The 26,928-nt window shown below is 40.6% G+C and overlaps 1 protein-coding gene across 8 annotated transcripts in view; it reads left to right on the top strand.

Moving 5' to 3' along the window:
- The window catches only part of PTPRZ1 (protein tyrosine phosphatase receptor type Z1), a 137,962-nt gene that overhangs the window by 64,732 nt on the left and 46,302 nt on the right, over positions 1-26,928 (top strand). For all 8 annotated transcript variants that reach the window (XM_069850628.1, XM_069850617.1, XM_069850612.1 and 5 more), the window contains exons 3-8: positions 12,451-12,630; positions 15,040-15,191; positions 16,656-16,751; positions 17,001-17,067; positions 20,697-20,854; positions 21,399-21,549. In XM_069850628.1, the coding sequence (XP_069706729.1) occupies positions 12,451-12,630; positions 15,040-15,191; positions 16,656-16,751; positions 17,001-17,067; positions 20,697-20,854; positions 21,399-21,549 (804 nt within the window). The remainder of the gene's footprint in view (positions 1-12,450; positions 12,631-15,039; positions 15,192-16,655; positions 16,752-17,000; positions 17,068-20,696; positions 20,855-21,398; positions 21,550-26,928) is intronic.

The following is a 26,928-nucleotide window of genomic DNA, read 5'->3' as shown; positions in this document are numbered from 1 at the left end:
AGAACTTACTCATGATTCATTTATAAACTTCAAGTTTCAGATCAGAACTTACGACTGTGGCCTTTATGAGTCATATTATTCTTGTAGATAGGCTAGGACTGACAGAAGTTGTTTTCCTAAGTGATAGCAACATAATAATGCATGTTTGATAACAGGATAGTGCCCCTGTGGTACACCACAACAGGACTTTTCATGGAATTAAACAGGCTGCTCATATAATGGTCCAGGAGGGAAGGAGGAAAGAGAGAGGAAAGGAAGGAAGAAGGAAAGAAGGGAAGGAGGGCAGGGGAAGGAGTTTGGTCATACCACAACAGGACAGTATTGTTAGATCTGTTGAGAAGCTGAGAAGGAGGAAATTACATGCTCTCTTTTAAAATTCGTCATTGCATTTTGTCTCTATAACTGCATGATTCTGCCATCCAAGATGATTTCTAAAATACAGTCTGCCATGTAGTAATGAGGAGTGAAAAGTGAAGACTGTTACAGTGCAATTCATTAGACTTAGATGGTGATCTGTACTCTAGTAAAAATGAGGTTTCTTGCTGTTGAAGACGTGTTTCATTGTGCTCATCTCCTGAGGCCACATCAACTACTACTTAGCAGATATATGCCGTACCTGTAGTAGATTGTTGCTTCCTTTTCCTTTGTTCCAGCTGATGGTCCTTTAAAGTGCTTTTTTTGGTCTGTTTACAATTTGTGAAAGCTTTGAGTCTACACAATATTTGTCATATTCAGCCATTACATTTCTAATAGAATGGTACTTGCATGATATGGGACAGAGAGAGATGTCTCCATAACTTTATTTAAACCCACATTCATTAACAGAAAGGCAATATACATCCAATTCTTCTCTGTGCCGTAGCTGTAAGTTTAGGCGGAAGCTTTACTTCCAGGAAGTACAACTGGACTGTGATGAAGCTGTGGCATGTTGGAAAGTCATACCTTTTATTTTGCAAATCAGAGTGGCTTTAGAGGGCAAAGCCTGTGATCCTCCCGTTTTATTTGTCCTTCCTTGCTAGCAGTATGCCAAACAGCTTAAAAACAGATGGGGAGTTCTCTCCTTGTGGAAGACCTAACAGGCCTTTGATATTGCTGGGACAGAAGAATGGACACCTAATACTATTTTACCGAGCATGAAAAGAAGTGCAACTGTAGGGTATTTGAAATGAAGTCATAGGCCATGTTCCTCAGTGATGGCCAAAAGGCATTTCTTAGCCTAAAAGTTAGTCAGTTCCATGTATTCCAGTTCTGTTTTCAGCACTGGTTATTTTAGATCTTGTAACAATCTTTTCTCACTCAATGGTGCTGTATTCAGTTTTATGATCTTAAGTATTATTAAGGGTAAGGAAATCAGGACTTCTCATATAGTCTAAAATAAAATAATAGCACGAGGAAGAATGTGTTTCTTTTTTACTGGACATTTGCCCATTTGTCATTGCACTAAATTTCTTTCCTTAATACTTACTTGAAAAAATATAGCTTTTATCTTAGTACTACGTTAGTTATAAAAAACTACTTAGCAAGTTTTCATTATATATTGCTACATGATTCTTCAACGGCACTTACTTGCCAATTCAGGAGCAATAGTATGAGAATAATAGAAAAGAAGTGTCTTAAAAGGTTGACTGAGGTTTTCCCATAATCCTTCTCCCAGTCTGAATAGCCATCACTTGAGTGCACTGCAAATGGAGCACCAGTAATAATCTCTATTTCTCTGGCAGAGAAGTGTTTGATTATCACACTAGAAGGACGGGCTGTCATCCAGAGGGACCTGGACAAGCTGGAGAAGTGGCCCTCTGTGAACCTCGTGAGGTTCAATGAGGCCAAGTGCAAGGTCCTACACCTGGGTTGGGTCAATCCACGGTTTCAGTACAGGATGGGGGATGATGTGATTGAGAGCAGCCCTGCAGGGAAGGACTTGGGGGTGCTGGTTGATTAGAAGCTCAACATGAGCCTGCAATGTGCACTCACAGCCCAGAAGGCCAACCATATCCTGGGCTGCATCAAAAGAAGTGTGGCCAGCAGGTCAAGGGAAGGGATTCTGCCCTTCTCCTCCACTCTTATGAGACCTCACCTGCACTACTGTGTCCAGTTCTGAAATCCTCAATATAATAAGGGCATGCAGTGGGTCCAGAGGAGGGCTACAAAAATGATCAGAGGGCTGGGGCACCTCTGCTATGAAGACAGGCTGAGAGAGTTGGGGTTGTTCAACCCAGAGAAGAGAAGGCTCCAGGGAAACGTTGTAGCAACCTTCCAGTATCTGAAGGAGGCCTGCGGGAAAGCTGGGAAGGGGCTTCTTACAAAGGCTTGTAGTGATAGGACAAGGGGGAATGGCCATAAATTGGAGGGGGGAAGATTTAGACTAGACATTAGGAAGAATTTCTTCACCATTAGAGCGGTGAGGCACTGGCACAGGTTGCCCAGGGAAGCTGTGGCTGCCCCATCCCTGGAGGTGTTCAAGGCCAGGTTGGATGGGCCTTGGGCAGCCTGGTCTAGTGGGAGGTGTCCCTGCCCATTGGCAGGGGGGTTGGGACTGGATGAGCTTTTAAGGTCCCTTCCAACCCAAACCATTCTATGATTCTGTGATTCTATATGTTCTAACTAGCTTGCAATGGCCATGTTTATTAGGGATGAAAGAAAGCAAAGAGGAACAGCAAACAATTGCTGTGTTGAAAGAAAGCTGTCTATTGGCATTTGTCCTCCTACTCATTTTGCTCAGTAATTCACTTAGTCTGACTATGAATCATTATCAGACTGGCTCCTAGGAAGAAAAATCACCAGGCAACCACTGTATTAATAAAATTGATTACAGTTTACCATTGTATCTCAAGAACTGCAGTTTGTTTTATCTTATGGGGTTTTTTTTCTGTGGAGGTAAAGTGAAAAACAAAACATTTTTCTTCCTCAGTTGCCTTTTGCTTATTTTATTGAGCAATGTCTCAGTGACCATAGATATGAAGGAAGCATAAAGTTCATGTGTAAATAAACAAAAGAATAAAGAAAGATCAGATAAAATAACCATAGCAAAATGTTTCATCAGAATTTTCCTAACTCATCTTCTAAGTTAGATCTTAACAAGGGGTGAGTGGTCCAGTGTATTTTAGATGAAGAAGATGAACATACCAGAGTTTAGCTGAAGACAGGTTAGTGCTGTGCCATCTTCTCCAGTGTTCTTCTCAGGAAAATTCCATATACATCTGTGTTTGTGCAGTACATTATTGTGGGGGTTTTGTGTACACATACACACAATACACAGAATTCAATGTAGGTATGCTGATGCTTAGATACAAATATGACAAATAAGGTGTTAAACAAAATAAGGCATTAGATGTTTTGGCTTGCCTGAATGCATCTAGTTGCAGAACAGCTAGAAATTATGTTGATTCTGTTGCTTTATTTGAAATATTACACTCTACAGTAAGAAAATGTATTGCATTCATTTATCTGTCACTCTGTGTGTGCCAAAAAAAATCCATGGGATAAATATATATGAATATATGGCTTTTGCTCATGGAAAAGTAAGTTACTTTATTAATATTGAACTTGGAGGGTTACATTTTTTGGAGTTGGTTTCCAGTTACTCTGTGGGCTGACTCTCTTTAACACAACCGATACAATGTCATTTTTGAATACCTGACCTAGACATTGGCAAACAATCCAGTCTTGGAAAACCCACAAGCAATTAAATCACTGAGACAGGCATAATAATTAACTAAGCCCAAACCTGAATGCCAAAACTCCTTCTCTGTGATTGTGACTGTCCTGACAAGTAATTTCACTGGTTAAAGTCTGAACTTCTTCACTCTGAAGATTTTTTAAGACTTTTATGAGACTATCATGAACAGACTGTGGGGTTAATTGGGGCTTTTGGAGGGGAAGAACACAACACTCAAAAATCCCTGCAATGAAGATCAAGATGAAGCACATCTGTTGTCTTCTACTCAGTAATATGTAGAACTTAAACCTTGTATTTTTTTGGTGACCAAAATGTTTCCTTAGAATGCAGTGTGTTATGTTATTGCCTTTGTAATATGAGCTATGGTAGCATTCACAAGATCAGTATTGGCAGTACTTCTGTCTTTGGGCCAGTAGTGCACTCACCCAGAACATGAATTGTAATCATTCTTCTGCCTCGAAGGAGTAGAAACTGGATTGTGCAAGTTAAATCACAGAATCACAGAATCACAGAATAACCAGGTTGGAAGAGACTCACCGGATCATTGAGTCCAACCGTTCCCATCAAACACTAAACCATATCCCTCAGCACCTCATCCACCCGCGCCTTAAACACCTCCACGGAAGGTGACTCAACCACCCCCTGAGCAGCCTGTTCCAGTGCCCAATGACCCTTTCTGTGAAGAATTTTTTCCTAACGTCTAGCCTAAACCTCCCCTGGTGGAGCTTGAGGCCATTCCCTCTTGTCCTGTCCCCTGTCATTTGGAAGAAGAGGTCAGCACCCTCCTCTCTACAACCTCCTTTCAGGTAGTTGTAGAGAGCAATGAGGTCTCCCCTCAGCCTCCTCTTCTCCAGGCTAAACAACCCCAGCTCTCTCAGCCGCTCCTCATAAGGCCTGTTCTCCAGCCCCCTCACCAGCTTTGTTGCTCTTCTCTGGACTTGTTCCAGAGCCTCAACATCCTTCTTGTGGTGAGGGACCCAGAACTGAACACAGTATTCGAGGAGCGGTCTCACCAGTGCCGAGTACAGAGGGAGAATAACCTCCCTGGACCTGCTGGTCACGCCGTTTCTGATCCAAGCCAAGATGCCATTGGCCTTCTTGGCCACCTGGGCACACTGCTGGCTCACATTCAGTCGGCTGTCAGCCAACACCCCCAGGTCCCTCTCCTCCAGGCAGCTTTCTAGACAGACTTCTCCTAGTCTGTAGCACTGCACAGGGTTGTTGTGCCCCAAGTGCAGGACCCGGCATTTGGCCTTGTTAAACCTCATGCCATTGGACTCTGCCCAGGGGTCCAGCCTGTTCAGATCCCTTTGCAGAGCCTCCCTACCCTCCAGCAGATCGACACTTCCACCCAGCTTAGTGTCGTCTGCAAACTTGCTAAGGGTGCTGTCGATGCCTTCATCCAGATCATTGATGAAGACATTGAACAGGGCTGGACCCAGCACTGAGCCCTGGGGAACCCCACTTGTCACTGGCCTCCAGCTGGATTTCACACCATTTCCCACCACTCTCTGGGCTCGGCCATCCAACCAGTTTTCCACCCAGGAGAGCGTGCGCCTGTCCAGGCCAGAGGCTGACAGTTTCTCAAGCAGAATGCTGTGAGAAACTGTGTCAAAGGCTTTACTGAAGTCCAGGAAGACCCCATCCACAGCCTTTCCCTCATCCAGCAGCCGAGTCACTTTGTCATAGAAGGCGATCAGGTTAGTCTGGCAAGACCTGCCTTTTGTGAACCCATGTTGACTGGGCCTGATCACCCGGTTCTCTTGCATGTGCTTCACGATAGCACTCAAGATCACCTGTTCCATGACTTTCCCTGGCACTCAGGTCAGACTGACAGGCCTGTAGTTTCCTGGGTCCTCCCTGCGGCCCTTTTTGTAGATGGGCACAACATCAGCCAGCCTCCAGTCCAGTGGGACTTCCCCAGTCTTCTAATGCTATAGCTATTCCCCAGTCTATTCCCCAGTCTATTCCCCAGTCTATTCCCCAGTCTAAATGCTATAGCTATTAATGGTATGAAGCATCCTGAGGCTTGTTGATCTCCGTATCCTCTGTTCATCCAGTTTGGATGCACTATCTAAATAGTGAAGCAGAAATAAAACCAAAAAAATATATACCTGTGCAGCTTGGAGTTCAGAGCAGTATTGATTGGACATCTAAATTTAAACCGTGTCCTAGTATAAGTACCCACATCTTTCTGTAGCCTTATTCTTGATTTTTCATATATTAGATAAAATATATTTACTCTAAAAAAAAACCTTGAAATCACTTAACACTTCAAAGTGGCAAGTCAATAACATTTTTGATAAGGCAAATCCATTATTAACCGTCCGCACAGAGGGAATATCATTCATCTCTTGTGTGTGTCTAATCTGTATTTATAAAAGTAATGGTATAATTGTGAAAGCAAAAGCTGATGAAAAATGGAGAGGAAGATATTAAGTAGAGGTAAAGAATCTATCTCTGTCTTCTGCTAGGTTTCATGCATAACATAAAACCTGGGGTTTGCATCAGTTTAAATCATGAAATAATGAATGAAGTAGGAGCAGACCCACGATTATTTCTGTGCTGCCAGTTATTGCCAGCTTGAAAAGCAGTGTTTATACTCTGTAAGTGGTGAGTCTAAAATCTAAATGAACTTATATTGTATCCCTGTTTCTAGCTAACAGTAGAGATTTAACAGTGATGATGTTAACTTCCCTGGGTTTCAAAGCTTATGCTTGTGAAGGAAGCATAGCTTTTTCAGCAGTATTTACAACATTTCTTTTTCTGTAACTGTCATTAAAGCTAGAGCTTCTTATAGTTCCTTAGGGGGCACATTCTATGAGTATGCCCATTCATAAGAAACATGATCCTAATAAGAGCTAAGAATGCAAACGCTGTGGTGTCAAAACAACAGTTACTAAAGTGAAGTGCTGGGAAATAGAATTTTCCCAGTAAAGCACGTCTCCTCAGTAATGCAATTTTCTGACATCGTTATTAATCCCACAAAGCCCAAAGGGTTATTTTTAAGATCATATTTCTTCAGAAACTGCATCCATATTCAGTATGAAGAAATTCATCATAATTGTTGCATGTATTCAGAGTCCTATTTACTGAATGTGAAGTCTATGTTTTAAGTTCTTTCTGCGTAAAGATGACCTTCCTTTGATTTAAAAAGAGATCTTCCATTTTTAATGAATTCTATATTATGTTCAGCCAGTACTAACACATGGTCATAAACAGCAGTACTCGTAAGGAGGATTTAGAGCCCAGCAGACACACACATACTAGTGTGTGAGCATGCTAGGAACCCCGTCTCCTTGCAAGTTACTAGGAGGACCACAGCCCACTCAGTTTCACGGTTTATCTTCAGGCCTGCTTACTCTTTCCGCTTGCATAGAACACCAACACAGAGGGTTGTTTGACAGGTGCTTCTCTTTCAAGTATTTTTATGAAATACAGAAGTGCAGTAGCACCTTGTGAGCCAGATCTTCTGAAGACAGCAGCAGATAGAAGTGGAGGACAAAATGATAATTGGAGGCTTGTTGCAGGGATGGGTTCACTGGGGCTAAAGATGAGGAGCAGAGTTAAGTATGAAAATTTCGTAGAAGGAAAGGGTAGGAAACTTTTCTTTAGACATTCCTCCCTGGGCAAGAATGGTAAAGGTTGTGATATAGGCAGTCGTGCATTATCTTGTAATCTTTTGTGTTCAGGCTCATTTTCATTCATTGTGAATTGTGAGTTACTTTTTCAGAACTGACAGCTTTGACAAACATTGCTTCTTCTATGCGCTCTTCAAGATATAGCATACATATTTTTTGTCTCCTCTGATTTACTAAGCACAGTTTGGGGGAATTCATTTTCAAAGCTCATTTTCAACAATATTTTTCAAAATGGCTGGCACTGCTTTGATTTATGATTTCTATCATAACACCTACAGTAAAACAATCTGCTCTTGTTTAAAAACATTCAGTTCTTCCGCTTTTACTATGAGTTTCTGTAAGTCATGTACACTACAGCAGTTTCACCACCTGCTGCCTACACTGGCTGCAGATACCTTAATGTTTTAGTTCAAATCAGGAATGGACTTCAGAAGCAAACCTGCTGGCTGCACCGCACTTGCCAGGCTTTGGTTCTCAAGGCAGAGTTGTCTTACAATGTGTGACATGGATTCATCTCAACTAATACTAAACAGGAGATGTGCTGGAAGAACATACCTAATACACTTCAGCAGCCGATGGGCATTCAGCCCATGGGACCAGACAGAGCTCGGCTGCAGTAAAAACCTTCTGAAAGACATATGGTATGGACATCTGGTCCTCAACCCCAACTATTTCACTCTATAAATCCACTCATATTGGTCCACGCTACTTGCTGATATAGACACAACCATTATTTGTTCCAACATTTGCAAGATTTGTGCATAAACATGTATTTTCCTGCTCAAATATAATTTGAATCATCATGATTGCACTCCTGCTCCTTCTGGAATTCCCTGTGTTCCTGCTTCAGACCAGAGCCTGCCATTGATTTCCTGTACATTTAATTCCATAGCTTTTGGTTAATGCTACAACTTCTCGGTAGCTATGCAAGTGTGTTTTTCTTCTTGAGACAGAAAATGTACACAGCTTTTGTTCCCCATTACTGAGCTAAATATAATTTTTACCTTGGAAACAGAACTTTTTCACTGCCTGTGTTCCTCAATGCTGAGATCACTTGTACTTTTGCAATTGTAAGCAATAATGGTGTCCTTTGCCTAGGTAGCTTTTTCAGCTACACCAGCTGCTGGACCACAAAGAAGAAGAGTGATTAATATTTGTCAAATACCTATTCAGAGTTGCCAGCAGGAGCATTGAATTGGAGCATTCAGTTAATTTGTTGTAGCTGGAAGTCTTACCTCTTGTCCTCTGCAACCATGAAATACTTTTCATTTATTCTTGGCAGATTTCAAGCTAGCATTCATGCATATAGGGTAGATGTTTTTCTTTTTGTCAACCACAGAGTAGCTGAAACAGTTTTTTTGTCTTTTTCATACATGACATATGCAGATCAGCCTCTTACTATGACTATTGGCAAGTGCATCTCAATATGTAATTATATGAGGATCACTGTTCTAAAATTTTATTTGGGGCATAAAGATTCGTAGATGCTGTGAGCTTTCAGTAAAATGTAAATAGCAAACTTCTTTATGAAAGGAGAATCTTTTTATTATAATCACTTACTTCGCTCAACTACCTTTGTTTACACACAGAAAAAAAAAAGCACAACATTATCAAATATTTTTAGCGAACTCATCTCAGAGGTTTAAGGCCTTTCTGGGGGACAGGAAATAATGCTTTTCATCTCACCAAGCCTTCTAATTTTCCTCATTTCTTTCTGGCGATACTTACTAAAAGCTTCACATCCAGAGCGAAGGAACAAATTTGCTTGATCGGGCCACAGCATTGCTGTACTGCCTACAGCCAGCATCCGACATAACTCCCCATGCCCTGGCTCAGGACATTGTAACAGATTACAGTGTTGGCACTGTTACTGTCTTCTGGGATGAGCTAAGATTGCTATTGTTGTCATTAGCTTCATACATTGAGGAACAGATAACCACTATCAGGACAAAGAATTTATGTTCTGCATAACAAAACCACAAAATATGGAAGTATGAAAATTGGAAGGAGATTGTAGTTTCTCTAATTTTAATGTATTTGCTTTAATTGGATATGATAGTGGATAGTAAGGAATTTAAAGGGCAAATACAGAAATTGAATATATGCACTCATCAGAAAAAAGTTACGGTGGTGTCCTGCAGCAGGGACTGCGTGTGAGCAGTGGGAATGGGTAAGTCATTAGAAAGAGAAAGGAGATTTTACTACCTAGGGACAATAGCAGGAGCCTGGGTAAGTCTGGGAAAGTGGAAAAAGGAAGGAGCAAAAGAGACAGAATCTGGAATGGGGACCACAGCCTAACTCTGAGGGATGGTCATGGGTGGCCAGCCCAATCCAAACTGGCAGAAACTTTGAAGGAGCCAGGGAGGGCTCTATAAAGTTCGCTGCAGCTTGGAAAATCACCAAGCAGGCTCAAAGCAGATGTGGAAACAAGGGTCTGTCTGCAAGGATGCAGAGCACAAGCCAAGAATTGTTACTTGTGTCCTGTCTGACCATCTTTGGAGACTTTTCTGTTTAAAAGTTAATTAATCTAATTTATATTTAAATAGAACTGGTTTTTTTGTTTTAAAAGCTTTCAATATTTGTTATAATATTCATTATGGAAGATCTGAGTAGATTAATCTTTCGGTTCACTTACATTCAGAATTTCTTAAGGGAAGCTTTTGAGAGAGAAGGTGAAGTATTAGCCCCTCTGAGGGGCTGAGGGGCATGGTTTAGTATTTGATAGGAACGGTTGGACTTGATGATCCAATGGGTCTTTTCCAACCTGGTGATTCTATGATTCTGTGATTCTCTTTTCTTAAGAAAAGCACATTAGAAATCAGGATACTGCATTATCTGCCCAGGTGGTAAACTATAACTGACAGCTAATATCCAGGACAAGCGTGGCTTGGGGAGAATCTGGAAGCTTACCCCGTGTGCCGTTCTCTAGGGAACCACTGCTTGTCTGGTACAGGACTCTAATCCCCACCTCCAGGATATTCAGATTCATAACCCTGTGACTTAAACTCATTTTAGTTTGCTTGGCCGTTTCACCTAACAGTTTCTGCTGCTGCTGTTTACAAGAAGTTAATGGGTTTATATACCATTTGACCTGCAGTATTTCTGATGCACCAAGGTGATATAGATAACTGGCTTGACTTGATACTTGCTGAATAATTTAGCTGGTGTTTGTTTCTAGGTAGCTAGCTATCCAGATGAGCATCTTGTGTCACTGCCTATTGTCATGGTTACAGGACTGCCTGCATCTCTTCTCGCCTTTCTGAGTGCAATAAGAGGGCTGTCCTTGCCTGGGGTACAATATAGCAAATCTTCAGCTGACAGACTTCGATATGGGGCAGCAGCCTGTAAATGAGCACTGGCTCATTTCAACACATCTAATAGAACCAAAATGTTTGCATTGGATACACTAATATTAGCACTTAACTACTAGTAAGTGGGAAGCTAGCTGAAGCAATTATATTTTCTTAGGTCTGTACAGTCAGCTCTTGGTTTTAATTAGCCCTTTGAAGTGTTAGCAGAATTCCGTGTCAGGAAGAAAATATTTGTATGTGTGCAAACACATAAACATATACAAAATATTGTGTTATTTATATTACTGTATTACATAAACAAAAGATTCTCAGAGCAGCTGCTGGCCCCTCACAGTGATCTGTAGAGTACTTGAGCGTTTCTTATGGAAAATAATCATAGAATCATAGAATCATAGAATAACCAGGTTGGAAGAGACCCACTGGATCATCGAGTCCAACCATTCCTATCAAACACTAAACCATGCCCCTCAGCACCTCGTCCACCCGTGCCTTAAACACCTCCCTGGGCAGCCTGTTCCAGTGCCCAATGACCCTTTCTGTGAAGAATTTTTTCCTAATGTCCAGCCTAAACCTCCCCGGTGGAGCTTGAGGCCATTCCCTCTTGTCCTGTCCCCTGTCACTTGGGAGAAGAGGCCAGCACCCTCCTCTCTACAACCTCTTTTCAGGTAGTTGTAGAGAGCAATGAGGTCTCCCCTCAGCCTCCTCTTCTCCAGGCTAAACAACCCCAGCTCTCTCAGCCGCTCCTCATAAGGCCTGTTCTCCAGCCCCTTCACCAGCTTTGTTGCCCTTCTCTGGACTTGTTCCAGAGCCTCAACATCCTTCTTGTGGTGAGGGGCCCAGAACTGAACACAGGATTCAAGATGCGGTCTCACCAGTGCTGAGTACAGAGGGAGGATAACCTCCCTGGACCTGCTGGTCACACCGTTTCTGATACAAGCCAAGATGCCATTGGCCTTCTTGGCCACCTGGGCCACTGCTGGCTCATGTTCAGTTGCTGTCAACCAACACCCCCAGGTCCCTAAATGAAGTCTTTGGTGAAGGATGTGCTGTCTGTGCCCGTGTTGTCTATGTCTGAACTGAACTGTTCACAGTCAAATGTCATGCCAGTCATGCCGGGCTCTTGTGCCCTGGAGAAGGTGTCCTGGAGAAGGTGCCCTGCTGTAGAGTGGGACCTCCTCGCAGCTGCAAAGGGAGATGGCCAGAGTGTGCATGCATGGCCCTCTGCAGGCAAAGCCGAGCCACACAGCCAGGCTCTCCAGCCAGAACACTGCTCACCTTTTTCCTTTTTCAGGGTCGAATCTCTTAACATTTTTCCCTCTGTGTAAGGTTTTTTTTAAAAGATCTTATTACTTTTATTCATTTAAAAATCTTGTCACGTGGTTGGCTGCATTGGGCAGAAAGAACACTAATGTGTTCATCACAGAGAGTTACTTGGAAAGGAGAGTTTTGCAGTAATTCCCAAGTTTTTTTGAAAGCCAGTTTCTTTCACCTGAAAGGTTTGTTTGTTTTTTTTTCAATCCCCCCCATTTCATTTATTATTTTAGGTATATTTGATATAAGAGGGTTTTGGTTTTGCTTTCCCTAGAGATTCATAAGCATGTGTATATGATGTCTAAAATGGTGAAAAGTAACTTAACTTTTGAAGTTATGAAGTTAGGATGCAGTGGTAAGTGTGCTAAGTATTGCTACAGATGAGCCCTAAAAGAAGGGCAGGGACTCTGATCATAGATGGCAATTTGTGTTTTAACTTTCGCACATTAAAAAATATATGAATGCCAGTTGAGGTTTTAAAAGTATTTATCCCAAATGTTTTCTTTTCTAGGAACTCTGAACCAAAAGAACTGGGGAAAGAAATATCCAGCCTGCAATGGTGCCAAACAATCTCCTATTAATATAGATGAGGATCTCACCCAAGTAAATGTGAATCTGAAGAAACTTAATTTCCATGGATGGGAAAAGGAAACTTTGGAAGAAACTTTCATTCACAACACTGGCAAAACAGGTAAAAAGTCAGATTTCATGTTTGCAGTTAAATGAGGTCAGAAAAGTGATACAGGACAGACAATCAACCAAGGACTTCTAGTGAAACATTTTCATTTCATTTTTCCTTAGCTAGTGTATTCTGAATTTAACTGTTAAATAAAAAAAAAAATAGGTGATAACAACAGCCAGGCATAATAGAGAAACCACACAAATGAAAATTATGTGCGCAGACAGAGAGAGCCAAAGCAATCACATTGTTGCTATCAACCCATCATGGGCACTTCATTGAAGCTAAACAATAATTTAGTATTTGCTATGAAATAATGATGACTATTACTACATATCTAGAATCTATAACAGGTATATAAAAATGATTTCTTAAAAGAAGGAATAAATTGTCTACTCATCAGGAAGTACTTCGTGGATCAGTTGTGGTTTCAGAAAACTCAGGATGGGGTTCGTCTCACCTACACAGACACCTGTAGTCATAGAATCATTAGTTTGGAAAAGACCTTAGAGATCATCAGCTCCAACTGTCTACTACTAAATCATGTCCCCAAGCACCTCACCTGCCTGCCTTTTAAACGCCTCCAGGGATGGTGGCTCAACCACCTCCCTGGGCAGCTTTCAAGCCCGTCTTCCCCAAGCCTGTATCACTGCACAGGGGGTTTGTGTCCCAAGTACAGGACTCAGCCCTTGGCCTTGTTAAACCTCATCCCGTTGGCCTCAGTCCATCAATCCAGCCTCTTCATATCCCTCCGTGGAGCCTCCCTACCCTCAAGCAGATCAACACTTCCTCCCACTTTTTGTTTGTGTCATCCACAAACTTGCTAAGGGGGCATTCAATCCCCTCATCCAGATCATTGGTAAAGATATTGAACAGCACCGGACCCAGCACTGAGCCCTGGGGAACACCATTTGTGACTGGCCTCCAACTAGATTTAACTCATTTACCACCACTCTTTGAGCCTAGCCGTCCAGCCAGTTTTTTACCCAGCAACGGGCGCGCCTGTCCAGGCCAGTGAAGACCAGTTTCTCAAGTAGGGTACTGTGAGAAACTGTGTCAAAGCCTGTATAGACACTTTGCATCTGAATTACTCACTCAGATGATTTATTACAGTCAAAGAAAATAAATAGGTGTTTTTATGGTCCAATTTGTCTTAACTGTCTTAGAATTGTATTTTAGAAAGTGATTTTTGCCTACAAGTGCCTATTTCTCGCAGCTATAAAAGAAGCTTATGGTGGCATTTACATTGTCAGACAAATCTTTTTGCAACCACTTTGCTGTATAAATCCAGGATACCAGTAAGTAAAGGCTGCTTGTTGAAAGTACTGTTTCTTGTTGTGGGCATAGGGATAGAGAGAGAACTCTCTTAAGAATTGCCTTTGACCTTATACCTGTTCCAGTGGGGCACCTAGACCAGCCTCTATATTTGTTTTATTTTATTTATTTTATTGTAATGTCATTGTTCCTAATTTCTATTTTCGGCTCCATCACGTACTTCCTCCATACTACTACAGAAATTACTTACTTCCTTCTTGCCCTACTAGATGAGGCAAATAGTGCATTTGTCTTTTCAAGCGATCCCTGAGGAAACATCCTTGAAGTCCACAAAAGTGAACTGAGCTCTTCCTTCACTACAGTAATTCATATTATTATAAAAGAAACGGATAAGCTCTGCAGTTAAAATTGTCTTCAAGGTCTTGAGGAATAGAATATAAAGAAACTGAACTCCATTAGTACTGGATCAGCAAGAGGTCAAACAATTAACAGTCACCAGAGGTGGGAAAGCCAGATGTGGGGATCTGGTCTCTTCCACCCTCTTTATTCCCTCCAGAAGACAACCGTTCGGTCCCATCTACACTTTGTACAGCTATGTCCTGCCGAAGACCTGTTATCACCTTCTCCCACAAGGGATTGTTCCACAGCTAAGGAGTCTCACAGACAAGTCCTCCTAAGAACTGGCTACAATTTTCTTTTCACGTCTTGCATCATGTTTTGTATCTAGAATTGTGAGAGTAGTATTGTCCTTTTTGTTAAAAACACAGGTGCTTTCAGGAAGCCATGTATTTCAGGAATTTATTTTCTTAGTTGGTCAGATCAGTGGCTAAGCCAGTTTTCTGATCTTTTTAACATAGTTCTGTGGCTAGTTTCCAACAACAGGAGACCAACATAATAATGCACTTCACTAGATGACTTTTATGAATTGCAGCGTGAAATGAAGCATTTCTCCATGCTAATAGTGAATTAGTGCACTTCCTGCTTTGCTTAAATAACTGATTTCCTGTCAAATTGCTTCTGAAATACAGGTGAAAAGGTGTATTGTATTTACCTTTTGGCACCTAATATTGAAAACTAAGAGTCATAAATGCGTTGACTGGCTTTTATATTAACACTCCTTTCCCCCCCCCCCTCCTTTTTGTCCAGTGGAAATTAACCTGACAAATGGTTATTATGTAAGTGGAGGTGGCTTGGATACCATATTCAAAGCAAGCAAGATCACTTTTCACTGGGGAAAATGTAATGTGTCATCAGATGGATCAGAACATAGTTTCGAAGGACGAAAATTTCCTCTTGAGGTAAAGTATGGAACAGATTTTGACAATTTTGGCAGTTTGACATTCTGCAAAAAGTAATACTGTTTACTAAATACCTTTGATAGACATCAATACACTTGATTAAAATCTATAATCTATGCAAGTATAATCATTCCCTTAAATCCAAATTAATAATATTTAAATCATGTATTTTAGAAGGGCCATGTAAGACATTTTTCTGTGGCATGCTGAGGATGTCTAAACTGTGCATTTTCATACCCATCTTCTAAAATAAAGTTATAAGCCATTTCTGCTAATCTGACAAGGCTCAAGCTCCCACTGACAGCTAAGGTCCTATGAGCTTGACCCATCATATTCCGCAGCAGTTGATTGTTTAAAGTGTAAATGGACTTTTCAAAGCTGGGGCTTTGCTGAGAGCCCATGGAAGCTACTAGGCCTTACCAAGGCAGACCACAGCCCACATGGCTAAGCTAGAAAGAGATTTGGCAGATATATGCCAGGAGCCACCATGTGAGAGCAGTCCTGAGTGCAGCCACATTCAAAGGCAGCCAAGCTAGCCTCCCCCTGACTGCTTTGGCAGAATACCTTGGAGTACCATGGATGCAGGGTGAAGGAGAGGAGCAGCTCTCACTGAGATCCATGGGGACACTCTGGAGACCAAACTTTCAACCCTCAACATGGCATTGTGATTATTTTCCAGTGAAAAAGATATAATTGTGGCAGGTGATTGTGCTCCTCCTCACCCCTAGCACTTTATACTTCCATGTCAGAGCAAAGCAGTAGAGCCAAGGTTCTCCTGTGAGCCAGGAGCTTTCCCTAGGCAGCATTGTTTCCTTTACCTCATTAGATATTTAAAAATTCCCACTTGCACTCCATTTGTCCTGCCAAAGCATGGAAAAGAATATTCTGTTCCATCATCATCACATGAAAGGCTCATAGGAGCAGGACACCCCCATTTGTGTTGGTGGCCTGTATCTGGAGGACGTTTCCCAGCTGCATCTGGAGGAAGAGAGGAAGGGGTGCAACAAACCCAATGTCCTTGACAGCAGTCAAAGTGAGCACAAAATACCTGGTAACCTTTCATTACCAGCGTTTCTCTACTCTTACTGCAAGGCAGATGCAGTAGCCACATCCTACCTTACCAGTCATGTTTTACCACTGATTTAAAGATTCATCTAGCCTGAGTACTCTAGGTTATATGTCCAGTGTCAGCTAGTATCAGCTAGTTATCCATGTGTGTTGTGCTCCTTGACAGAATAAATCTCGTGTACTTAGGGGTTTTCCAGGAGAGGTCACTTCTAGCTATTTAGCTAATGCCATTATATATCTTCAGATAATGCACGTGAGACAGAAAAAGAATCCCTGTATTTGTAATCGAATTTATTGCTTGGACATTTTTTCTCAAAATGGGTATATATATAACTGCATTGATTAATTTTTTTATTTTTTTGTATAGATAACATTTGAATATATTTTTCTTTGCAGATGCAAATCTACTGCTATGACGCAGATCAGTTTACAACTTTTGAAGAGGCCATTAAAGGAAATGGAAAGTTAAGAGCTTTATCAATTTTGTTTGAGGTAAACAAATTATATCTTAAACAAGCTTTGAAACATGGCAGATGTTCAAACTGAATTTAAGTGGTTCCAGTGTGTGATCACTGACTTAAAAATTTGCATATGTGTTTCTAATTTATTCTTATAGAAAAGCGTATGGACAAACACGCTCCCTCTGCTTTACGTTATCTGTAATTTTGATTGTGTACTGCAACTTTGAATTTTTTTTCATGATGCCTGTACTGCTAAAAAAATGCAATTTCTTTTTGACAGATTGGGCCAGAAGACAATCATGATTATAATCCAATCATTAATGGCGTAGATAGTGTTAGTCGTTTTGGTAAGTGTGCCTCCATGTTTTATTGATTACTGACGAGACTAAATACCATTTCAGTGTAATTATGAAACCTTAAAAACATTGGGGAACACAGTTCTCTAGAGCTCAGCCATGTCTGTTTTGGTAGAAATAATAGAAGTAATATGGATAGACTAGAGAGCTGAACAATCACCAACCACATGAAATTTAACATGAGCGAGTGTCACATTTTGCACTTGGGACAGGGTAATCCTGATTGTAGGTACAAACTGGGGTATGAGAAACTGGAAAGACATCTGGGGTTTTAGTTTGATGAATATAAGCCAACAGTATGCCCTGGCAGCCAAAAGAGCCAGCCCCATCCTGGAGTGTATCAAGCAAAGGTTAGCTAGATGGTCAAAGGAGATGATTGTGCCACTCTCCACTGCACTGGTGCAACCTACTCTGAGTACTGTGTTCAGATTTGGGCACCTCAGTTTAAGAAGGACATCAAACTATTAGAATGTGTCCAGAGGAGAGTGACCAAGCTGGTGAAGGCATTCAAGGACAAGACTTTCAAGGAGTGGCTGAAGTTACTTGGTTAGTTCAGCCTGGAGAAGAGAAGGCTGAAGAGTGATCACATCACAGCCTATAGCTTCATCAAGAAGAGCAGTGGAGGGGTAGATGCTGATGTCTTCTCTCTGGGAACCAGAGATAGGACATGAGGAGATGAATGAAAGTGCATTGGGGGAGTTCAGATTGGACATTAAGAAAAGGTTCTTCACTGAGAGGGTGGTGACTCACTGGAACAGGTTTGCCAGAGAACTAGTCACAACACCAAACCTGTCAAAGTTCAAGGGGCATCTGGACAATGCTCTTGGTCATGTGGTTTAATTTTAGGTAGTCCTGTGAGGAGCAGGGAGTTGAACACAATGATCCTTAGGGGATCCAACCTGTGATTCTATTATTTATTATTACCTCAAGACAGAATACTTGTGACAAGAGCATTAAGTGTAAATCAATAAATGTACCTATCATGAAGAACTTCAAACTGTATAAATTCTAAATCAAGATAAATGTCTGATTTATTCTGTGAGTTTTCTTTGTCATACGTTTCTGGATTTTTATATGTGGTTGGAAGCCAAATAACCCTGTTGCAGCCATCGAGATGTGTCTTACAAACGCGAAAGCAGGAATATCAGTATTCAGCAGACTCAGTGGAAATTAATTATTTTTTCAATAGCTTCTGTGTAATCTTAAATAATACAATTATATTGTATTTGTGCTAGCATTATTCAAACCAAATGTTGACACTTCGGTGTTTTAGAACTCCTCCTGTTTCTATGTCAGAACACGTGAATTTTAGAGTGGTGCATGAGGAGATATGGGCTGAGTTTCTAACTCAGTTTCATGATGGCTTCACAGAAGAATGAACATGAATGAGCACTGTCTTGAACAGGGGTATTCTCTTATATCATGACCAGGACCTTAAGTAAATGTCTAACTTTTGCCTCAATTTTCTTGTATGTAATGATACTTAAGCTTTGTAAAGCCCCTTAAGACTGATAGGTTGGAAGCGTAAAAAGCCATTAGTCTACTATTTTAAAAGTTTTCAAAAGTAGGACACTAAAATCAAGATTGGTTTTGTCCAGAAAACAAATACCATTCAACAAATATAAAAGGGAGCAACTTCCATAAATTACAAAGACAGAGGAGGGGGAGATATAAAATAGTTAAGATTCCTTATCTTTGTGTGCCAACTTCGATGAAACACAAAGGAGAGTGAGGAATACATCAAGGCAGATACTGTCCTACACCTTTAAAGGGTCTGTAAAGGTATAAGCAGCAAGATTCAAGATGCAGCCACTATATGGCACTTCATGAGCAGAATACCATTTTCTTAAATAAAATGCAAATGAGCTCTGAAAATTCAGGTCGTGACTAAATCAAGTTGCTTCTTCTGAAGAAAAATGAACAGCACGCAGTCTGTCCTTGTCTGCAATGTACATGATCTGTCCTTATCAGTCATACCTGTATTGTGCTTATTTGAATCACAGTTGCTGAGTTCTCAAGCTCTGCAGAGGAGTAGTTCTGTTCCTTCCAGGAAAACTCTCTGTTTCTCATCATTTAGGCTTTTGATTTTAGAATCTAAACTGTCAATCACAGTAAAAGGCATTTTAAAATCCAAGGTTGCAAAGTGCATAGCAAGGTTCTTACAATAAATGAGAAGTTTCCTGTTCCCAAGCATCTATATAAAATGGACTGACTATTCATATTTATGGAAGGAAGAATGCATTAACTAGACACATACCAGATAGCAATGATAGCTTCTGTCTGAGGGTTGATTAACATGTTGACAGGAGAAATAAAAGGATGGGTTTTGCTCAACACTGCTAAATATTCCCCTTTCATGACACATGGATAAGAGAGAGAGAAGAGCCAGCTCTTAAACCATAATTCAGTGGAACAGTCACTTTACAGAAGAAAAGTATCCATGCTTTGTAGTAAACTGTTAATGTAAATTGCTGCTGTCACCAAATTTGTAAGGAATTATGAAGACAAAGATAGGTCAGAAATCCATACAGGGCTCAAGAAATAACATATCTGTAAAACTGCAGGTTGATGCAGTCTGAAAATTCATTAGATATTCATAAGTCTTTAAAGATTTGAATATTTATCAAATGGGAGAAAATTAAAAGCATTAACTTCGGAATTAAATAAGGTATATAAGGATCTACATTATTCCAAGGTGTAAAAAACAAGTATTATTTTGGATGCACCAGATAATAAGGCAGATAATTTTTACAAGATTGATAATTGTCACAGACTGAAAAAATCTGCCTTGAGGAAGCTGGTACCATTTCTGACGATTTATGTTGTTGGACCCCACTGCCATACCAGCATGAACTTAGCTTTCTGTGGATGGACTCCCAGCAATTCCTCATGCGTGCTCCCAGCTGACAAGGTTACAGGTAAATTGCTGACCTGAAAGACGTGATATTATTTTCACAAGACAATAAACAGAGTGGTAATGCTGTCCTGGCAAGTAATTTACATTCTCTGCTTTGTGTAAAACTGATAACAGTTTTTCACTGTATTATCACCATTCTAAAAACCCCTGATCCACAGAAATTCTGCTTCTGCCATCATAAGTAATATCACTCTCAGGTCTAACATGGTAGCAGTTCCCCAGGCAGTGATTTTCTGCAGAGGTTAAGATCCTATGAGAAACTCAACAACTTGACCATTTAGAGGGAGAGTTTGAAGCTGTGTCATGTGACCAAGAGCAGAGATTTAGCATATTTTTTTCTTTGAAGTTCATGGATGAGGCAACAATTTGACATCTTGAACATTTATGAGTAAGTTTACAGGTGAACAAATTCTTGTGAACCAATGTAGTGGTTACTTTATTGTAGTGGTTACTTTATTTATTATTGGAGTAACTCATTACACCTTCCCAAGTAAACAGAGTTGCTATTGAACAATACTTATTCAAACTAAATAGAAAAGGCTCAGTAATTTGTTTGTATGAAGGTCTCTCTGAAGATCATATTTTGAATAGCTTCAAAATTAGCGTGTTCCTATAATGGTAACTCTTTTGGAGAGTGTGATTTCTGTTTATTCATGGCTTCTGCATTATTTTAACTGTCTGACTCTAATATTTCTTTTTTCAGGAAAACAGGCTCCCTTAGAACCATTTATTTTGCTGAACCTGTTGCCAAATGCAACAGACAAGTATTACACTTACAATGGGTCTTTATCAACTCCTCCCTGCTCTGAAACAGTTGAATGGATTGTGTTTAAAGATACCGTTAGTATTTCTGAAGACCAGGTAATTCATTTAATGTATTAAAACCAAATAATTGTACGTAATACCAAAGAAAAGCAGTTACCATGTATGTGGTAAAAGCTTATGCATTCATTGTCAGCCCAAAAACCTGGCTTTTCTTTTATCTAGTTTTAAAGTTTTCATGCAGCTGCTAAATTAGAAAGTATATGAATTGTGTGTGTTACGTTTTTCTTTCTTTAGTTCACAACTAGATTTTGAGTCATTTCTTAACTTAGAAGGAAGTAAGAACACACTTCCTAACTGCAGGCTATCTGGACTCCTAGCCTGGTTAAAGAGGAGTGCAAAACCCTATTTCTGTATTCCCCCAGCTAAATGGTGGTGACTGGGTAGAGCATAGTTCCAACAGCGAAGTGGCTGGTGTAATAAACCATTATTCCTCCTGCTGGTACGAAAGTTCAGTGCCACCTGGGGAAACTCAACTGGGAGACTTTACTCAACATCTTTTTCCCAGGGTTTTTGCCTGTTAGCAGAATCTGGGTCATTTGTTAGGACTTCTGACTTCTTTTTTTTTCCTTGCCTCTTCTAGTTAGCTGTATTCTGTGAAGTCCTTACAATGCAGCAGTCTGGCTACGTTATGCTCATGGACTACCTGCAAAACAACTTTCGAGAGCAGCAGTATAAGTTCTTTGGACAAGTGTTTTCCTCTTACACTGGACAAGAAGAAATTCATGAAGCAGGTATTTACTGAATAGTCATTCCTCTCTTCACAAGCTGAAAGACAATTTTCAGCAAAGATTCATCCTAGTATGAAGATAGTCATTTTAAATTGTGTGGAATGTAACATGCTGTATTATTACTCATAAATCTATCACTTTAGAGAAGAAAACTAGCAATCATGAAACATAACAGATTAAATGGAGTGGAAAATTAAATGCTTATCTTGACCAAATGTTCAGTGAAAATTATGTCATTTCAAGCTTTCTTGCATTGCCCTTTTAATGTGTTTCAGACTTAAAACAGAGCTGCCTTTCCATAGGCTGCAAGAGGATATTGTTTTATAAACCCATTAGTTCTTTGTTGTGTAATGTGGATGCTATTCCAAGAGAAGGTGAAGTGAGATCACCAAATTCTTTTTATACAGTTTACTGAGAAACTGATAGATGGAGAGAACCACATAAGCCAGATCCTGTTCTCCTAAAACCTTAGGACAGTTTGTGAAGGTTATATGACCAAAACAGTACGTTGTGTAATGGGAAACAAGGTCTAGCACTCAATAAGGTAGTTGATGATTTCTATACTCACAAGCACAGAAGAGACAGTAAACATCTAATTTTGGGGTATTGTGTTGCTGCATGGGTGGGATACCTGTAGATTCTTAAACTCAACACTGATCTGTGCTTAATTAGATGTAGATAGATGACTGAAACATGTGTTATAGGTGTTCTCCAGATCAGAAAGAGGGTAGTTTCATTTTGATTCACCTTGACTGGGTGGATGTTTTTTCCTGCTGGAAGAATCCTGTGTATGAAGCTTCAATTCCATAAACTCACCTAGTGATACAAGTAAATTTCGTATGTGATATGTATGTATGTATATATATACATATATATATAGAAGATGATGATCAAAATAGCTAATCCTTACAGCCATACTTGAGGATTCAACTCTTGGTTGGCATGAAAATATATTTATAATAGAAATCATGGTTTATTCCTATAAACCTGAGAAATATCACAGTAGCTTCTGGAACCATTACATAACTGTTCATCTGCGCCACTCTTCTGGTAATGCCAAGCGAGTAAGTTTTCCCATGTAAAATACAGTGTAAAGCTCAGCAGTTATTTTAGTTAAATTTTCTAGCAAGACCAGGGATAAGGACTCAATGTCTTTGCTGTTTCACATATCACAGGTGACATAAATTAGCTGTAACCATTCTTAGAATGTCTCAAGACATTCCTTCTTGTGCAGGGTACTTGATGCTGACATAATGTGCTGGGTGCAGTTGCCCAGATGCTGGTAATGGGAACTGCAGGGCATCCTCTGTGAGGAGAGGCTGGGGCTGCCCGAGGCCAGACACTTCCCACTGACCCTCTGCAGGGCACAGCTGAGCCCCTGTGCTGGCTTTGGTTGGGATAGTGTTTGTTTTCTTCATAGTAGCTGGTTGTGGGGCTGTGTTTTGGATTTGTGCTGAAATCTGTGTTGGTAGTACAAGGATGTTTCAGGTACTGCTGAGCACTGCTTACACAGAGTTGAAGGCCTTTTTTGCTCCTCACACCACCCCACCAGCGAGTGGGCTGGGGGTGCATAAGAAGTTGGGAGGAGACACAGGTGGAACAGCTGACCCCAGCTGACCAGAGGGAAATTCCACACCATATGACATCATGTTCAGCATATAAAGCTAGAGGAAGAAGAAGGAAGGGGAAGATGTTTGAAGTTAGGTGTTAAAGAGTCCTGCTTTCCTGGAGGTGGCTGACCACCTGCCTGCCAATGGGAAGGAGTGAATGAAATCCTTGTTTTGCTTTACTTGTGTGTACAGTTTAAGTCATGATGGTCCCTCAGACAAGAAGGTAGCATTTCTGGGAGAACAAAGTTAAGAAAGGACAAAACACTGCATGACAGTCAGGAGTAAAGTGTGCGAAACAGCCCTGTGACACCAAGGTCAGAGAAGGAGGGGAAGGATTGCTTCGGGCGTCAGAGATTCCTCTGCAGTCTCTTGAGAAGACTATGCATGAGCAGGCTCCTGGCAGGAGAGGGTTTTATGGCAGAATCTGTGACCCTGTGGGGGACCTACACTGTAGCAGTCTTTTTCTGAAGGACTGTACCCCATGGGAAGGACCCACACTGAAAACGTTCCTGAGGTGTCCCGTGGATGGGACCCCGTATTGGTGCAGGTGAACAGCATAAGGAGGAACAGGCAGCAGAGCCAAAGCATTATACACTGACAAAAACTTCCATTCCCCAACCCCGCTGTACCTCTTAGGGTGGGGAGGTGGAAGAGTCAGGAGTGAAGCTGAGCCTGGGAAGAGAGGGAGAGTAGAAAGAAGGTGCTTTCAGTTTTTGTTTCTCAGTATCCTACTCTATTTTTAATGCTGATAAATTATATCAAATACATTTCTGAAAGTCGAGTCTGTTTTGCTCATGATGGTGGTTGGTGAGCAATCTCCCTGTCTTTTTCTAGATTCATGAGGTTTTTCTTATTTTCTTCCCCTGCCCTGCTCAAGATGGGGAGAGAGTGAGCAGCATGGATGGGCACCTGGTGGCCAACCAAGGTCAACCCAGCCCACAGATCTACCTCTGTCGTAGAGAGAGAGTAGACTGGGAATACTGTATACCTGCTTTTTGCCACACACTGTGACGGGGCACTGAAAAGGCCTTGAATGTTTTAATCTAAATGAAGTGATTTCACATCTTCCACAATTGAAAATCTGGATTTAAAAGATAAAAATCTAAACCCTGATTCAACTAAAAGTAGAAGAAAGCAACAAATGTGGAAAAAAATCCCGGAGTTATTCAGTGCTGTATCAGAACTACATCTAGTTTTATTTCAACTGTGTCATGCTGAGAGAATGTTAATTTTTTTTAATATATATATATCTGAATAAGCCCAATTTGGACAGCTTATGAAGATCTTTTTGTCAAAAACACAGCCCACATAGTTTCTGACAGTGACATGGCTAATGTACCTTAGTGCTTCCCTATGATGCAGTTAATTTTAGATTAAAAACGTGAAAGTAGCCTTTTAGTCTACAGGAGAATACACAAAGGTAGGTGCATTGTCATGATATGATACTGGCATCTGAGTACTCACCTGGAGAAAGCAGAGACCTGAATTCAAGGGCTTGAATAGATCTTGAACTTCCTGTGAATAGTATTTTGCTGCTTGAGACTTGTAATCCAGTTGAGTATAGATCGTATAATCATTAAGGTTGGAAAAGGCCTCTTAAGATCATCCAGTCCAAACGTGAGACCAACACCAGCATGCCTAGTAAACCATGTCCCACAGTGCCACGCCTACATGTTTTTTGAACACCTCCAGGGAAACAGACTCCAAAATTTCCTTGGGCAGCCTGTTCCAGTGCTTTGGAACATTTTTTCAATGACCACTCTTTCAGTAAAGAATTTTTTTCTCATATCCAATCTAAACTTCCTTTGGTGCAACTTGAGGCCTTTTCCTGTCGTCCTATTCCTTGTCACTTGGGACCAACACCCATCTCTCTACAGCCTCCTTTCAGGTAGTTGTAGAGAGGGACTATATCTGTGACTTCAGACTGGTCTGAAGAATTCCCTTTCTTGAAGTTTCTTCACCCAGATTTTCAAAGTCCATTTCAAAACAGAAGTATATAATTATATAATATTATATAATATAAAAAAGTGTATATATATATGTATAAGTGTGTATATATATAAGTATAAATAAAGTATATAATTATATAATATTATATAATATAAAACAGAAGTATATAAGAGACCGCTCCTCGAATTCACCTTCCCTGGAGGTGTTTAAGGCGTGGGTGGACAAGGTGCTAAGGGGCATGGTTTAGTGTTTGACAGGAATGGTTGGACTCGATGATCCGGTGGGTCTCTTCCAACCTGGTTATTCTATGATTCTATGATTCTTTGATTCTATGATTTTATGAATTTGGTTAATTGATATGTGATCTCCTCTCAGTTTATGGAGAGGGAAAATGGTCAACGGCAGGAGCAAAATACCTCTGTGTTACTAAGACGGGCAGGAATGGGAGTGAAATAGCATAGGCGGGATGACTGGTGAAAAGTCATCAGGAGAAGGGCAAAAGACAACAAATTGGGAAGTAATAGAGTGAAACAATATGCAGATGACTGTCATGTAAGAGTGTTATTGGTCATGGCTGAGAAGAACAGGACCGAGCATCAAGAGAAGGAGAATAAAAGGGAAGGTAACTTTTTTCTTTGGGAAAAAAAAATAGTTGGAAGAACTATTTGGAAAAGAAGACAGAGTGAAGCAGAAAGGAATAGTATTGGAAATACCAATCGTTTACCTCCAGAAGTTTTATAATACTGCTCAGACTAATTGAATTCAGAGATTTCAGAACCTATTTCACTCACAAGCATTTAGAGGAAGGGAGGAAAAGGACTGTGGTGAAGAGTTTCAACAGGTAGAAGCTTTGCAGTTTTTCTGTGAAAAAACATTTGGAGAGTTATTATAAACACCACTGAAAAGAAATAACTGAAGAGTGTTTTGATTTGTTAAAAACAAATGGCAGAAAGATGTGCCAAGGGAGGTTCAGGTTGGATATTAGGAAAAGGTTCTTCACTAAGAGGGTGGTGGAACCCTGGAACAGGCTCCCCAGGGAAGGAAGCAGTCGTGGCACCAAGCCTAACGATATTCAAGAAGAGTTTGGACAATGCACTCAGACACATGGTGTAAATGTTGCGGTTGTCCTGTACAGGGGTAGGGGTTGGACTTGATGATCCTTGTGGGTCTCCTGCAACTCAGGTCATTCTGTGAATCTGTGAAATGAAATCAGAGTTTAAGTCATCTTCCTTACAGAAATGAGAAGGGAATTGGCTTTGCTGATTTAATGATTTCCTTTCGCCATCTGGTGGAGATGGGATTGAATTACAAGTTTTAGTGATGGACTGGAATGTACAAAACTTAAGGTTTGGGGGTTTTTAATTTGCTCTTCCTTTATGTCAGTTAAAAGACTTCAGTGTAATGAGTAAAATAGCTTTAGATACATAGCACAGTAGATTAAAAGCCTGAATTCAACAAAATTACACAGTATAATACTGCCTCTACCATTAGCTCTCGCATACAACTAAAGAAAAGGAAAAAAATAAATGAAATCATTGCTTATTTTCCATTGAACAGCTCAAACCAGAGCTGCTCAAAACTTCCTGCCTGAGTACAGAATGGAATAAATTGATTTTTTTCAAACTACTGGGGTTTGAGTGCCTTCCTGTACTGAAGTGGCAAAGTGCAAAGTTAATGGAAAGGACTTTTTTCCTTTGCTTCAAAATGCAGTTTTATCCATCAAAAACGTTGGTAGTATCATGGTGTTTGCTTTCTTTAAGAGAATTCCAAAGAATCTACTCACTTTCTTAATTAGCTAAGCAGTTTGTTTTGCTTGCTTTTC

The sequence above is a fragment of the Phaenicophaeus curvirostris genome, chromosome 1 (genome assembly GCF_032191515.1).
Source record: "Phaenicophaeus curvirostris isolate KB17595 chromosome 1, BPBGC_Pcur_1.0, whole genome shotgun sequence".
NCBI classification, from domain to species: Eukaryota; Metazoa; Chordata; class Aves; order Cuculiformes; family Cuculidae; genus Phaenicophaeus; species Phaenicophaeus curvirostris.
This window is presented reverse-complemented; position numbering and strand designations above follow the sequence as displayed.